Source organism: Dromiciops gliroides, chromosome 2 (assembly GCF_019393635.1).
Source record: "Dromiciops gliroides isolate mDroGli1 chromosome 2, mDroGli1.pri, whole genome shotgun sequence".
NCBI classification, from domain to species: domain Eukaryota; kingdom Metazoa; phylum Chordata; class Mammalia; order Microbiotheria; family Microbiotheriidae; genus Dromiciops; species Dromiciops gliroides.
This window is the reverse complement of record NC_057862.1, coordinates 654,645,058-654,659,517: the sequence shown is the minus strand read 5'-3', so window position 1 is coordinate 654,659,517 and position 14,460 is coordinate 654,645,058. Positions and strand designations below refer to the sequence as shown.

Sequence of the window (14,460 nt, the reverse complement as noted above, 5' to 3'; positions counted from 1 at the left end):
TATTATTGCCCCCACCAAAAAAAAAAGAAATGAAAAGAAATTGATATAGAAATCAATATAGACATAGATATATCTTCCCCTTCTCATTCAGGCAAGTTGAGAAATTACTAGCTGTTCTGTGTTTGGCATAGGGAAAGGGAAAGCGCTCAAAAAGATGTATGAATAACTGAAGTCCATCATCTCTACAATGTCCTATGTCTGTGCCAGGCCTGAGATCTGTTTCCTGTCTGCCTCTTTCACTTCCTCATTCTGTACATCCAGGAGGCCTAGAGTATATTCTAGTAACAATTTCTCTTCTGCCCCTGCCAACCTTCACCCAAAAACTCCCATCATGCTTCCCCATGAGTAGATCTTCATAAGAATGTTATTAAACTCTCCCCCCTCCACCCTCTTTTACTTAGGCCTTTCCCGTTAGATAAGGTATATCTTCCTGGAACCATGCTGTATGTCAATCAACCTAACGTATTTGGCACTTTCCAACTGAGAATCCTGAATGTTTTAATAATTAAATATGATAACCTCACTAGGTATATTCAATTAAGAGATATTCTACTTAAGATAATATATGAAAAAAGGATTATATAAATGTCAGTTATTATTACCTGAATTTAAACACAAAAGAAGGGGAAAAACTGCAGGACTAAAAGTACAAACCCCTTACAATGAACACTTTTAAAATCCTAAAATTAAAAAAATTCTAACAATTTTTATATGTTTCAAGGTTAAGAACTCCAGAATGATGATTTATCCAGTGTACTAAACTAGATTTTTTTCCAGCTCTCATCACAGCAATGTTTATTTATTATCCAAAAGCTAACCACACTTTTGCTATAAAGTAGGAATTTATTCCTTTTTAGTTGCTTATAACCATCAAAATTTCCTATTTGAGGTCCATACCCTTCATAAAATTAGTTCCTATTATTAAGATGAACAAGTAGTTCATTATGCTATTTGTTTTCTACTCAACAATTTCTTCTATTCCTACCTCCCCACTTCCAAATGCCACACCATCTAACGCCTTTTCAAAATATCATTAAATAAATTGTCAATGGACATACTCAGAATAAGAAAAGGAGCTATCAATCAACATATTAAAAAATGATCCAAATTACTACTACTACTTATAATAAGGGGAATGTAAACTAAAATATCTGAGGTTCTACCTGGCACAGAACAGACTGACAAAGATGACAAAAAAGGAAAATGATAATTGCTGCAGAGGATGAGGAAGGGCAGACACACTAATGAACTACTAGTGCAACTGTGAATTAGTACAACCATTCTTTTTTTTTAAGCCCATTATGTTTTTTTAATTTAATTTTTTTTTTTTTTAGTGAGGCAACTGGAGTTAAGTGACTTGCCCAGGGTCACACAGCTAGTAAGTGTTAAGTGTCTGAGGCCGGATTTGAACTCAGGTCCTCCTGACTCCAGGGCCGGTGCTCTATCCACTGCGCCACCTAGCTGCCCCTAGTACAACCATTCTTGAAAGCAATTTCAACCTAAGTTCAACAGATCATTAAATGACTAAAACTAAACAGAACACAACACTAAGCTACCCTTGCACACACTAATACCACCACAAGGCTAATACTACAGAGTTAAAAGAAAAATGAAATGGACCCAGATATACAAAAACATCCATGGCAGTACTCTTTGTTGTAGAACTGGAAACTAAGGGAATGACAATCAATTAGGGAATGGCTAAGTAAATCATATGTATATGAATAGAACAGAATTTTATTGAACCATAAAAAATGATGAAACAGATAAATTCAGAAAAACCTAGATAGACTTTCATAAACTGAAATAGACTGAAGTGAGCAAAACCTGAACAACTTATACAATGATTACAACATCGTGAAGAAGGCACACAGAACAGAAGAAGGTTCAGACAAAGACAAAGGAGAAAGATGTGGAATGAATGTATTCTACACTTAAGCAGAAAATAATGAAAATTCATGGTTTCATGTAAACCCTCTTTTCCAACTCTATGTATATCAAAATCTGGTGTCAGGTTCAGAAAAGCAAAAACAAAAAAAACCATTTCTATCAAAAAATTCTACTAGAATGAAGTTTAGAATATCTTTTACAGATCAAGAAACTGAGATTCAGAGCAATTAGGTAATTTGCCCAAGGTCAGAGGCAATATTAGAAATAAGATTTTTGTTACCTAGTTAATGACAGGCATATTAGGCACATGTAGTCCCAAGCCCCTTGTGTGTGTGTGTGTGTGTGTGTGTGTGTGTGTGTGTGTGTGTGTGTGTGTGTGTGTGTTGGGGGGAAGGGTAGGTAGATGTTAAAGTTAATACTACTAACTTCATTTTTCTTTAGACAAAATCTTTTTCCTTAATCAAAAGTTTCTGGTGGGGGCAGCTAGGTGGTGCTGTGGATAAAGCATAGGCCCTGGATTCAGGAGCACCTGAGTTCAAATCTGGCCTCAGACACTTGACACTTACATGTTAGCTGTGTGAACCTGGGCAAGTCACTTAACCCTCATTGCCCTGCAAAAAAAAGGGGAAAAAAAGTTTCTGGCTTCCTGAATTATTAAGTTAACTAGGAAAGCTGAAATGAGGTGGATTCCTATCAAAAAAACAAAAACAAAAAAAAACCCTGTTTCCTCCTCTAGAGCAACCAAGAACCTTTTCCTATCCCCCAAATGCTTATTACCATAACTCCTTGTCAGCGTACCTACAGTCAAAATACAAGTCAAATTCAAAGCAATTTTTCCATCCATTACCCCCCACCCAAAAGTTGCATCCCGTGACACTACCCATTTTTCCCCCTGAATATAACTGCATCCCCAAATCTCCAGCTATAATATACAATATCTGTTCTTTTAAATTGGGAAGACTATTCGAAACACCTGTCCAGTTGATACCAAAGGTATAATAAAATTCTGAATTTAAAAACACTCATAGGCTTATACTACTATGCTCCAGACCCTCAAACTGATCCCCCCTTGGACCACTTCAATGGAGCACAGGATTTCACACACCATCTCTCATATGCATTTAGAAGTGCTATTATTAAAAAACAATTTTAAAGGGTTTGCAGCATGGCCAAGGGAAGAGCTGGCCGACCTGAGATTCAGGTGGAGCTCTAAATGTGGTGCCCCCAATAACTGCCATAAGGAGCCTATCCTCTAATTTAAGTAAATTTATGGTGGCTGGTCCACAACTAGTGATCAGAGTTCTTTTGAAGACAACAATATAAAAAGCAACTGCCATGCCATCTGATTTAACTATCAGAGAAGCATTGGATAATCAACTGCAACAGAAAAAAATATAAACATGTATAGGTTCATATTATACTTATATAGAAACAAGCACACACATGCATGTTGTTTAGAACTAGCGCATAAATGCTACAATAAGCTACTTTCTATCTATATCTCTTTACCAAAAAGAGCCACTGGCTTGGTATGTTATAAGCATCAGTTAAAAATTATTCTAGAACTCTATGAACACAACTACCAAACACTCTTCACACAAATCAAATCAGATCTAAATAACTGCAAAGATAACAATTACTCATGGATAGGCAGAGCTAATATATTAAAAATGACAATACTGCCTAAATTAATTTACTTATTTAGTGCCATACCAATCAGACTACCTAAAAATTATTTTATAGAGCTAGAAAAAAGAATGACAAAATTCATCTGGAAAACCAAAAAATCAAGAATATCAAGGGAAATAATGAAAAAAAATTCACAGGAAGGTGGGTTGGCGGTACCAAACATGGAGTTTTACTATAAAGCGGCAGTCATCAAAACTATCTGGTACTGGCTAAGAAATAGAGTGGAGGATCAATGGAATAGGCTAGGCACAGGATACACGGTAGTAAATGACACTAGTAATGTAGTATATGATAAACCCAAAGACTCCAGCTTCTGGGATAGGAACTCAGTATTTGACAAAAAATGCTGGGAAAACTGGAAGATAGTATGGCAGAAATTAGGCATAGACCAACATCTTACACCTTATACTAAAATAAGGGATACACGATTTAGACATAAGAGGTGATACCATAGGTAAATTAGGAGAGAAAGGAATAGTCTACCTTTCAGATCTTTGCAAAGGAAAACAGTTTATAACCAAACAAGAGATAGAGAATATTATAAAATGCAAAATGGATGATTTTGATTACATTAAATTAAAAAATTTTGGGGGCAGCTAGATGGCGCAGTGGATGGAGCACCGGCCCTGGAGTCAGGAGTACCTGAGTTCAGGTCCGGCCTCAGACACTTAATACTTGCTAGCTGTGTGACCCTGGGCAAGTCACTTAACCCCAATTGCCTCACTAAAAAAAAAAAAAATTTTTGTACAAACAGAAGCAATGCATCCAAAATTAGAAGGGAGGCAGAAAGCTGGGAAACAATTTTTATGGCCAGTACTTCTGATAAAGGCCTCATCTCTAAAATATATAGAGAACTAAATCAAATTTATAAGAATCCAAGTCATTCCCCAATTGAGAAATGGTCAAAGGATATGAACAGGCAGTTTTCTAATGAAGAAACCAAAGCTATCTAGTCCCATATGAAAAAATGCTCTAAATCTCTAATGACTAGAGAGATGCAAATTAAAACAACTCTGAGGTACCACCTGATACCTACCAGATTGGCTAAAATGACAAAAAAGGAAAATAATAAATGTTGGAGAAGCTGTGGGAAAATCAGAACACTAATGCATTGTTGGTGGAGCTGTGAACTGATCCAACCATTCTAGAGAGCAATTTGGAATTATGCCCAAAGGGCGATAAAGCTGTGCATACCCTTTGACCCAGCAATACCACTTTTGGGTCTTTTTCCCAAAGAGATCATGGAAAGGGGAAAGGGACCCACATGTACAAAAATATTTATAGCTGCTCTTTACGAGGTGGCAAGGAATTGGAAGTTGAGGGGATGCCCATCAATTGGGGAATGGCTGGACAAGTTGTGGTATATGAATGCAATTGTGCTGTAAGAAATGATGAGCAGGAGGAGTTCAGAGAAACCTGGAGGGTTCTGAATGGGATGATGATGAATGAGATGAGCAGAACCAGAACATTGTACACAGTATCATCAACATTGTGTGTTGATCTATTGTGATGGACTATATTCTTCTCACCAATGCAATGATACAGAAGAATTCCAGTGAATTCATGATAGAAGAGGATCTCCAAATCCAGGAGAAAAAAAAAAACTGTGGAGTATAGATGCTGAATGAACCATACTATTTCTTTTGTTTTTGGTGCTGTTGTTTTTCTATTTTGAGGTTTTTGGTCATTGCTCTGATTTTTCTCTTATAACATGACTAATGCAGAAATAGGATTAATGTTATTATGTATATATATATATATATATATATATATATATATATATATATATATATATATACACACATATATATATATAACCTATATCAGATTACCTGCTGTCTAGGGGAGGGGGGAAGGAGGGGAGGGAGGGAGGGAGAAAAATCTGAAATTGGAAAGCTTGTATAAACAAAAGTTGAGAATTATCTTTACATGTAACGGGAAAAAAAATAAAATATTTTATTTAAAAAAAAAAGAGTTATTCCAGTCTTTTATGACTTAAAACCCTCTTATGACCTGGTTAGAAGATTTATCCAATATCCACAAAGTAAGAAAAAGTAGAATGCCACCTCACAACAAACTGATAAGACCCATTAATCTTCAAACTCGCTACCACTACCATATCCCACCCTCCCTAAAACGTGAACAGATTTCCAAAGGGAAGAGAAACACAGCTAGCACCATTACGTTTCCTCTACTCTCACAATGTATATAAAACAAGGGAGGGAAAACAAAAGTGACTTCCCAAACAAAATAAGCTGAAGATCCAGAAGAGTAACACCAACCAACAAGCATTTCTGAAGTGCCCGTTACATGCCAAACACTGGACTTGGTGCCCGGGATACAAATACAAAAGTGAAACAATCCCGGGCGGCAAGAAGCTTATAATATACAGGCAAGAGGCAGAGCCAGACAAGCCTACCTGACCAAAGTGTGCAGGGTAGCCCAGCATGTGCATGTAGAGCAATTTTGCAACATTCCGACAGCGGTATGTATTGTCTTCTTCTCTAAAAGATGACCGGATGGCAGCACATTCTTTCTGGATCATTTCGCGTTCTTCTGCTTGGGTTCGGGCTGTCCGGATGGTCCGGATCAGCTCCCGAAGCCTAATGGGGGCTGGCATCCTCTAGAGAATAAAAATGCACAATGAATTTGATTACGCAAAATTCTCACTAGACAAAGTATTCACGCAAGTTCTGCTTTGAAATCCTAATGCCTGAACATTGCCAACAGCATGCAAGAATGTTAGACTTGCAGTGTCTGTGTTCAAATTCCAGCTCTATTACATACTGTACTACCCTGTATTACCTGACATCTTGGGCAAGTCGCTGACCACTTAAAAATGAAGGGCCTGGCCTGAATGGCATCTGAGCTTGGTCCCTTCTAATTCTAAATATTGAAGGTAATTTTTAAATTGTGAACATAAAGTATAGAACACCATTAGGGCTACCCGCCTATAACATTACTGACACAAGTTCATTTCACCATCCTTCGGTATGTGAGAAGTCCATTACTAAAATTAGTTCTATCAGGAAACAATTCAAATTCTATTAAATGTGTTCAGCAAAGACCAATATTTAGCCTTACAAAAGCAACTATTATTTTGTTCTAAAAAGCCATAAAAATTATAGATAACAACATAAACAGAAAAATATACCCAAAAGTTAAAATGTACATACTCTGATTCAATGACACCACTACTAGGTCCATATCCCAAGAGATCAAAGAAAGTGGAAAAAGGCTCATGTATACAAAAATAGTTATAACAACTATCAGAAAGTTACAGCAAAGAAATGGAAACAAAAGAAGTACCCATCTTCTGGAGAATGGCTAAACAGATTAGGATATATGAAAATAATGGGATATTTTGTGCCATGTTAAATAATAAAATGGAGGGTTTCAGAGACACCTGGGAAAAAACCTGAATGAACTGATACAGCAACATAAAAATAACCAGAACAATTTTATACAATAATATTACCATAAAGGAAAAACAACTTTCAAATACTTGAGAATTCAGATCAATGTAGTGACCAACTACAATTTCAGAGTACTGAGGATAAACAGAATAAGACATTTTCAGACATAACCAAAGTGGGAATTTGTTTTGCATAGCTATGCAAATCTATTAAAGCCCCCCCCCCCCAATACAAGGAGTGAGTGGGCAGGTGGGGACAAAGTAGCAAAAAGAAAAAAAAAAAGAAGAGAGTCATGGGGGCAGTTTAGAAGAGAAGGAAGGTCAGAAAGCCAACACAGCTTTGAAAGGCAAGTGTTGAACTCTTACCTAAAAGAGAAAAGCAAGCAATACATAAGAGATGTGAAGTTTCATGTACAATACTCTCATTCTATTCTACTATGTATCCAGATATTTCCCTTTTATTTAGTGTTTAAGGTCAGTATTTCCAAAAAAAAAAAAATTTTGTACAAAATGACATGCTGATTCAATATAGTATGGGAATTTATGATTAAAAAACCTCTTTGGGGGCAGCTAGGTGGCGCAATGGATACAGCACCAGCCCTGGATTCAGGAGGACCTGAGTTCACATGCAGACACTTGACACTTACTAGCTGTGTGACCCTGGGCAAGTCACTTAACTCTCATTGCCCTGCCCCCCAAAAAAAATCTTTGCAGACCAAATACAAGTCATTTCCTTAAGGCTGTTGGGTGCCCTTTTAGCCTACACTACTTAATCTATATTCTATAAATTTACAAAGGGGTGGTAAAAGACATTACAAAATAAAGTGATATCATCAGCCATTCTATGTACTGTTCTCTCAGTTCTGCATATTTCATTCTGTATACTAAGTTCATACAACATTCCCATGTTTCTCTGAACTCCTGAATTCAAATTTGAACTTGAATGATGAATCATTTCTTATGGTACAATAATACCCCACAATATTAACATATATATGTTGTTTTAGATATTTTGCAACTAACTACAAGTACTACTATGAATAATTTAAAATATATGAGGTCTATCTGATCACCTTGGGGATTGTTGTTGTTGAGTTATTTCAGTGGTGTTCTACTCTTTGTGACCCCATCTGGGGTTTTCTTGGCAGAGATACTGGAGTAGTTTGCCATTTCCTTCTCCAGTTCATTTGACATATGAAGAAACTGAGGTAAATAGGTTTAAGTGACTTGCCAAGGGTCATATAACTAGTGAGGTTGGATTTGAACTCAGGTTTTTCCAGGCTCCACACCCAGTGCTTTATCCACTGTCCACTTGGGGGGCATATGCCCAATAATGTGACTGACTGCAAGATCAAAGCATACAGTTTGGTTTTTCTTAAATAATTCCAAACTTTTTCAGAATGGTTAGAACAATATATAGCTCCACCAAGAATATAATAGCATCCTGTTTTTCCAAACTATTACCACCTTTTAACATGTATTGAAAGGCTATTCCTATTTTTAAACATCCATTTCCAATTTTATGGGTATTACATAAAAAACTGTTGATTTAATTTGCATTTCTATTAGGGAAAGAAATAAGCACTTTCATAGCACCTACTAGGTGCATGGCACTGAGCTAAGCCTTTTACAAATGTATTATTAACACGGTGGAACATTTTTTCCAGTATGTCTGCTAAGATTTTCATTTCTTCTTTCAAAAATTGTTTATATACCTTCAACACTGAGTTATTAAGGAATGGCTCTAGGTCCTATCTATTTTCATTAATTCCTTATACATCTTCAAGAACAGAGCTTCGTGACTGAATGAAGTGCTTCCTATGTGCCCAGCACAGTACTAAGCACCCAGTATACAAATATAAAAGATAGCAGCAGTCCTTAAGAACCTGTCCTTTATCCATTCTAACTGAAGAAATAGCACATATAAGGAAGTGACTTATAGGAAGTTGTAGCCTAGGATGTCACTGAGTATGAGTAACACATGAGGCAGTCAAAGCACAGACCCTTTCCAGAGGTAACAGCAGTGTTGATTTGATCACATTTTTAGAAGAGGTGGACCAAGTTAAGGGTGCACTAAGAAATGACCAATTGTTCCCAGAGAATACCAAGCTAAATGTCTGGTCTCTGGACCTTCAGTTCAGAGAAAAAAGTGCAAACAAGATAGAATGAAGAATATCAGATTTATTTGATACAGAAAAAAAAAATTTCCCCAATGAGACAGTTTTATTCTAGTTGCGCCGATCCTGTTCATTAAGAAACTTTTAAAGTTTAGATCATCTAAATCAGAGATGTTAAATTTGCAGGCAGAAACTAAATGTCTGGAAACAGATTAAAATGTAATTGGGAAATGTCTAACAAAATATATAAAAATACAACAATGTTAATTTGTAGTTTTCTAAATTAATATGAAGCTGAAGGGATCCATTTCCATTTGAATTTGATACCACAGATCTAAATAATTAATTTTATCTTTTATGATAATCCCATCTACTGTTTGGTTAACAATCCTCCTTGTAATCATAAATCTTATAAATATCTCCATCCGTTCTCCTCTTTGAACGATGTGACATTTAGATAGTGTATCTATTCGGAGCTTATATGGTAGATAATGCTACTCTAAATCTATTTTCTGCTAAACTGTTTTCCAATGCTTAGTTCTTGTTGAAGTTGGGGGTTTTGTTGTTGTTAGTTTGCTTTTGTCTATCTGGTTTTTTGGCCCAGCAATGTGTTCTTGGGCTTATTGAATAAGAAGCTACATTTGATTGTCTCTGGATCTCACTTATCTGGTTTTTGCCACTGATCCACTTCAATTTTTTGTAATCTGATAATGCTAATGCCCTTTTTATTCCTTCTTTTTCCCACCATTTACCTTGAGGTTCTAAACCTTTTGTTTTCCAAGTGAATTGTTACTTATTTTCTTAGTTTTATACAGTAGCCCTTTGAAAGTTTGAGTGGCATAGCACTAAGTCTATAAATCCACACACTAATGAATAGCATCATTTTTATGACAAGGGAAACAACCCATAATGCACAATGACTCTTTCAGCAGTTTTATTTTTGTAAAGAATATAATTAAATTTATAAGCCCTAAATGTGCCTTGGTATTTTAACAACCAAATATTTTAGCATTTTGTAGTTATTTTGAACAAAGGATATCTCTGTAAGCTCTGTTAATTAGAACCAAGTTTTTTGGTTTTCCTTCTATCTCCAGGGCTGAGGACAGTGCCTAGCTGACAGTAGTGTCTAATACTCAAAGACTGAATGATCAATGTTTTTCCTCACATCAATAATTTACTTCTCAGCAACTTCTACCCATCTAGGCAGCTCGGTAGATAGTCTGAATCCTCACTCAGACACTTATTAGTTGTGACACTCAAACAAGTCACTTCCTCTCTCAGCTTCAGTTTCCTCCTCTGTAAAATGAGGATAATAATACCACCTACTGCATAGAGTTGTTTGACAAACTTTAAAGTTATTTATATAACTTTATGCTAGCCATTATTGGCTATTATCTCTTCTAGTTCTGTCCTTTGGGACCAAAAATACAAGTCTAATCCCTTTTCTCCATGCCCTCCGGTCTAACTATCCCTAATTACTTCAACCCATTAAGGAATGTTTCTAGTTCTCTTACCATCCTAGTCACCCCCTCCCCTGAACCTGCTCCAATTTTATCCATAGCTTTCCTAAAATGTGGTGACCAGAAGTAAATATGTAAATTATTCGAAATAACATATCAAAAAGGTACGAGACAAGCCCTGGGAGGCTGAAGGAGGTATTATTAACTTTGTCATTCGGTCATTTTTTCAGTCGAGTCTAACTCTTCATGACCCCATTTGGGGTTTTCTTAGCAAAGATACTGGAGTGCTTCCTTCTCCAGCTCATTTTACAGATGAGGAAATTGAGGAAAATGGGGTTAAGTGACTTGCCCAGGGTCACACATCTAGGACATGTCCACAGGGCTGGATTTCAACTCTAGAAGATGAGCCTGACTCCAGGCCCAGCACTCCTATCCTCTGTGCCACCTAGCTGCCCCCCAAGGTATGGTAATAATAATAACTAGCACTTACACAGCACTTTAAATGTCATCCCCTATGAGGTAGGTGCCATTTTACTGGTAAGGAAAGTGACTTCCCTAGGGAAGTCACTCAGTTAAAAGGTAGTGCTCTATCTACTGTATCACTTAGCTACTTCTAACAGAAAGATCAGGGGAAGAAGAAAGCACTGAATGGCTCTAACAAGCAGGTAAGAATTCAATAGGCAGAGAGAAGAGAGCATTCATCATAAAAGGCTGAATAAACAAAAGTGAGGTGGGAATCACTGGGTTTGACTGGTGGACTGCCAGTTGTACAGTCTGATTAATAATAATTACAGAACAGTAGCAGACAGTCATAGGGCACTTGAAGGTTTGCAGAATGCTTCACAAACGTTATTTCAGTCAATCAATAAACATTTATTAAGCACCTACTATGTGCTAGGTACTGTGCTAAGCACTAACATAATCAACAGAGGGAAGGCACTAAAATAAAGGATGACAGGGAAAGTAGGTGGAATTTTAGCTGGGACTTGAAAGAAGCCAGGGATGCCAGAAGGCAGAGATGAGGAGGGAGAATTTCAGGCATGGAGGCCAGCCAGAGAAAATGCCCAAACTTGGGAGATGGTGTTTCTTGTTCGAGGAACAGCAAGGAAGCTAGGATCACTGGCTCATAGAGTATGTGGTGGGAAGGGAAGAGAAACATGGGGAAATGTAACATGTAAGAAAACTGGAAAGGTGGAAGGGCTACATTTTAAAAGACTGCCAAACAAAGATTTTCTATCTGATTGTGAAGGTGATAGGGAGCCACTAGAGTTTAGTGAAATGGGGAAGCAGTGTCAAGAGAAAAGGGGGCATGTGTGCAAGATGTTAGGAAACCTTGATCCTGATAAATTCAAGGCTGTGTCAACAAAAAGACTGGATATGAGAGGTGAGAGAAGAGTGAAAGACACCTGGGTCATGAGCCTGAGTGACTGGGAGGATGGTGGTATTAACTTTGTTGTTCAGTCATTTTTTCAGTCCAGTCCAATTCCTTTCCCCTTACTTCCTACTAGTATATTTGGAAAACTTTCTTTTCTAAAAGACAGTAATAGAGAAAGAAGTTAGGAAGAGGAGAAAATTTGTTGAGGGACAGATTATTAGTTCAGTTTTAGATATGTTGAGTTTAAAATGTCTAAGGGACGTCCAGTTCAAAATGTCTAATAAGTAGTTGGAGATGTGAGACTAGAGGTCAGTAGAAGATAGCTGGATAAGTGGATTTGAGAAACATCAGCATATATATATGAATCAATGGAAGCTGATGAGATCGCCAAGTGAAATAGTGAGAATCCCCATTTTACAAACAAGGAAATAGATTTAGAGAGGTTAATTAACTTGTTCATGATCACAGAGCTAATAAATGTCAGAAACAGAATTCAAACTCAGATCTAAATTTAGTGATCTTTCCATTTAATCATGCTGCCTCTCCAGCACAGACAGGGAAAAAATTGTACAGAAAAATAACCTGAGAGAGATGAAAGGAAGGTACCAGATTATGAGCAGCCATGAATTCTGGGCCAGAATGTCTGAATTTGACTCTAGAGATAGGGGTTCTTAACTTTCTTGGCATCATTATACTCCTTTTTGGCAGGCTGGTGAAGCCTATGGAGCCTTGTTGGAATCATGTTTTTAAATGCATAAAATAAAATCCATAGTATGACAAAGGAAACCAATTACATTGAAATAAAGTTATCTTCATATTTTTGTTTTTAAGTTCACAGACTGTAGGTTAAGAATGCTTGCACTAAGCAGTAAGTCACTACTGAAGAACTTAAGCTGATTAGTGACATGACTGTGTGCAAGCTCTTGACCACAGAATTTAAACTGAGAAAGGGAAAGGAAGTAGGAAGACCTCTGGGAGTTTAGGGCAGCAGTTCAGGTAGAAATATGAAGACTGCCATGAAGCTGGTGATGACAGCAATAGGGAAGAAGAGACAGCCACCATCTCCTGGAACTACTCAGAGGGTTGGTGACAGCCTAACATTTACATTGGAAAGAACTCTGGCTTTTGGAGTCCCAAGACCTGAGTTCAAATGCCGCCTCTGTTGCTTACAAACCTCTTGGGACTAAGTTCTGGATCTAGCTCAGTTCTCTTTCTATTCCATTATGGGTCCGGTCCAAATTCTGTCCTGTGAGAAAATTTTATTCAACTGGAGGAACTGGGAGAAAACCTTATTGTATCTTTTGAACCCAGCCTCGCATGTCTGGGAAGCTGGACCACCTCTATCTGCTGCTTAGAGACCTCTAACTAAGGACCCAGGTTATGCTGACCAGAAATCTGGTCAGATCCTAAGACTGATGCAAGGATTTTTTTCTTCATATTGTATCACAAGGAACCCATGTCTTTCCTGAAAACTGGCTCCACACTATTCCATCAGTTATTGTTTCCATGTTCCTTTGATTGTGTCAAAGGAAAAGAGGTGTGGGATACCGCTTCTGATTTCAGGGAACTACACCTTTTTACCCTCCCCCTTCCAACTTGGAAAGTCCCTAATCTTTCCTCCAATTAGAAATCAGATTACCTAATGTATCCTGGTTGCTTTATTTGAATTAATTGGTCATATTCGATTGTTTTTAAAGTATAAAAGTCTGTCTCCCCCTGTTCCCAGGATCCAGCCCTAAGCTGAGGATGGGGCCTGGTCCCAATTTGTTAGGCAATTGGCATGCAATGCTTAATAAGTCAATATGCTCAGAACCATTGTGTCCCAAGTCATTTCCTCTTTCACCTGTCACACATTCTAGACCTAGGATCCTATTATTCTTTTCTTGTCTTGCCCATCCCTAATTCTGAATTTTCACACAAGCTGATCACTATAATCTGAAAAGCATTCCTGGTTACCCCATGTCTTTTTCTAACAAATCATACTCCCAAGTTCCCCTCCTTCAGGAAGCCTATCTTTTCTTATTCCATAGCATCTCTTTATTTCCCAGTTTCATCTCCATTTCATCTCTTCCTAACTCTGTGCTGCTGCTGGTATAGACATCCCTGCTTCTACATAAGTTGTATTGCTTTGTGTTATTTTTTTGTTCATCTTTTCTCTCTTCCTATGAACCTTTTTTTGCCTTTCTTTGTAACCCCAGCACTTAGAATAGTGACTGACACGAAGCAAGTACTTAATAAATGCTAGCTGACTTTTAGATCCCTCAAAGACAGTAAGTTTCTATTCTCTTTACCCTATATCCCTCACCAATAATTAAAGATCTATTTTTTAAAAATTCTTATTAACTAAATGCTTGCTACTTCAGGAAGAAACAAGACCGCACTGCAAAAACCAACATGCCAGAACATATGTTACTAATGATAACCAAAAGCAAAGAGCTAAGTGTCACATCACAGCTCTGAAGTGATTTCAAAGGACTGAAACAAAAATCACTTTTGTGAGTATTTACTGGTCCA

The 14,460-nt window shown here is 37.3% G+C and overlaps 1 protein-coding gene across 3 annotated transcripts in view; it reads right to left on the bottom strand.

The window, feature by feature from the left end:
• Positions 1-14,460, bottom strand: part of AP1G1 (adaptor related protein complex 1 subunit gamma 1) — a 72,104-nt gene that overhangs the window by 48,507 nt on the left and 9,137 nt on the right. For all 3 annotated transcript variants that reach the window (XM_043981895.1, XM_043981897.1, XM_043981898.1), the window contains exon 2: positions 5,999-6,202. In XM_043981895.1, coding sequence (XP_043837830.1) covers positions 5,999-6,202 — 204 coding nt within the window. The remainder of the gene's footprint in view (positions 1-5,998; positions 6,203-14,460) is intronic.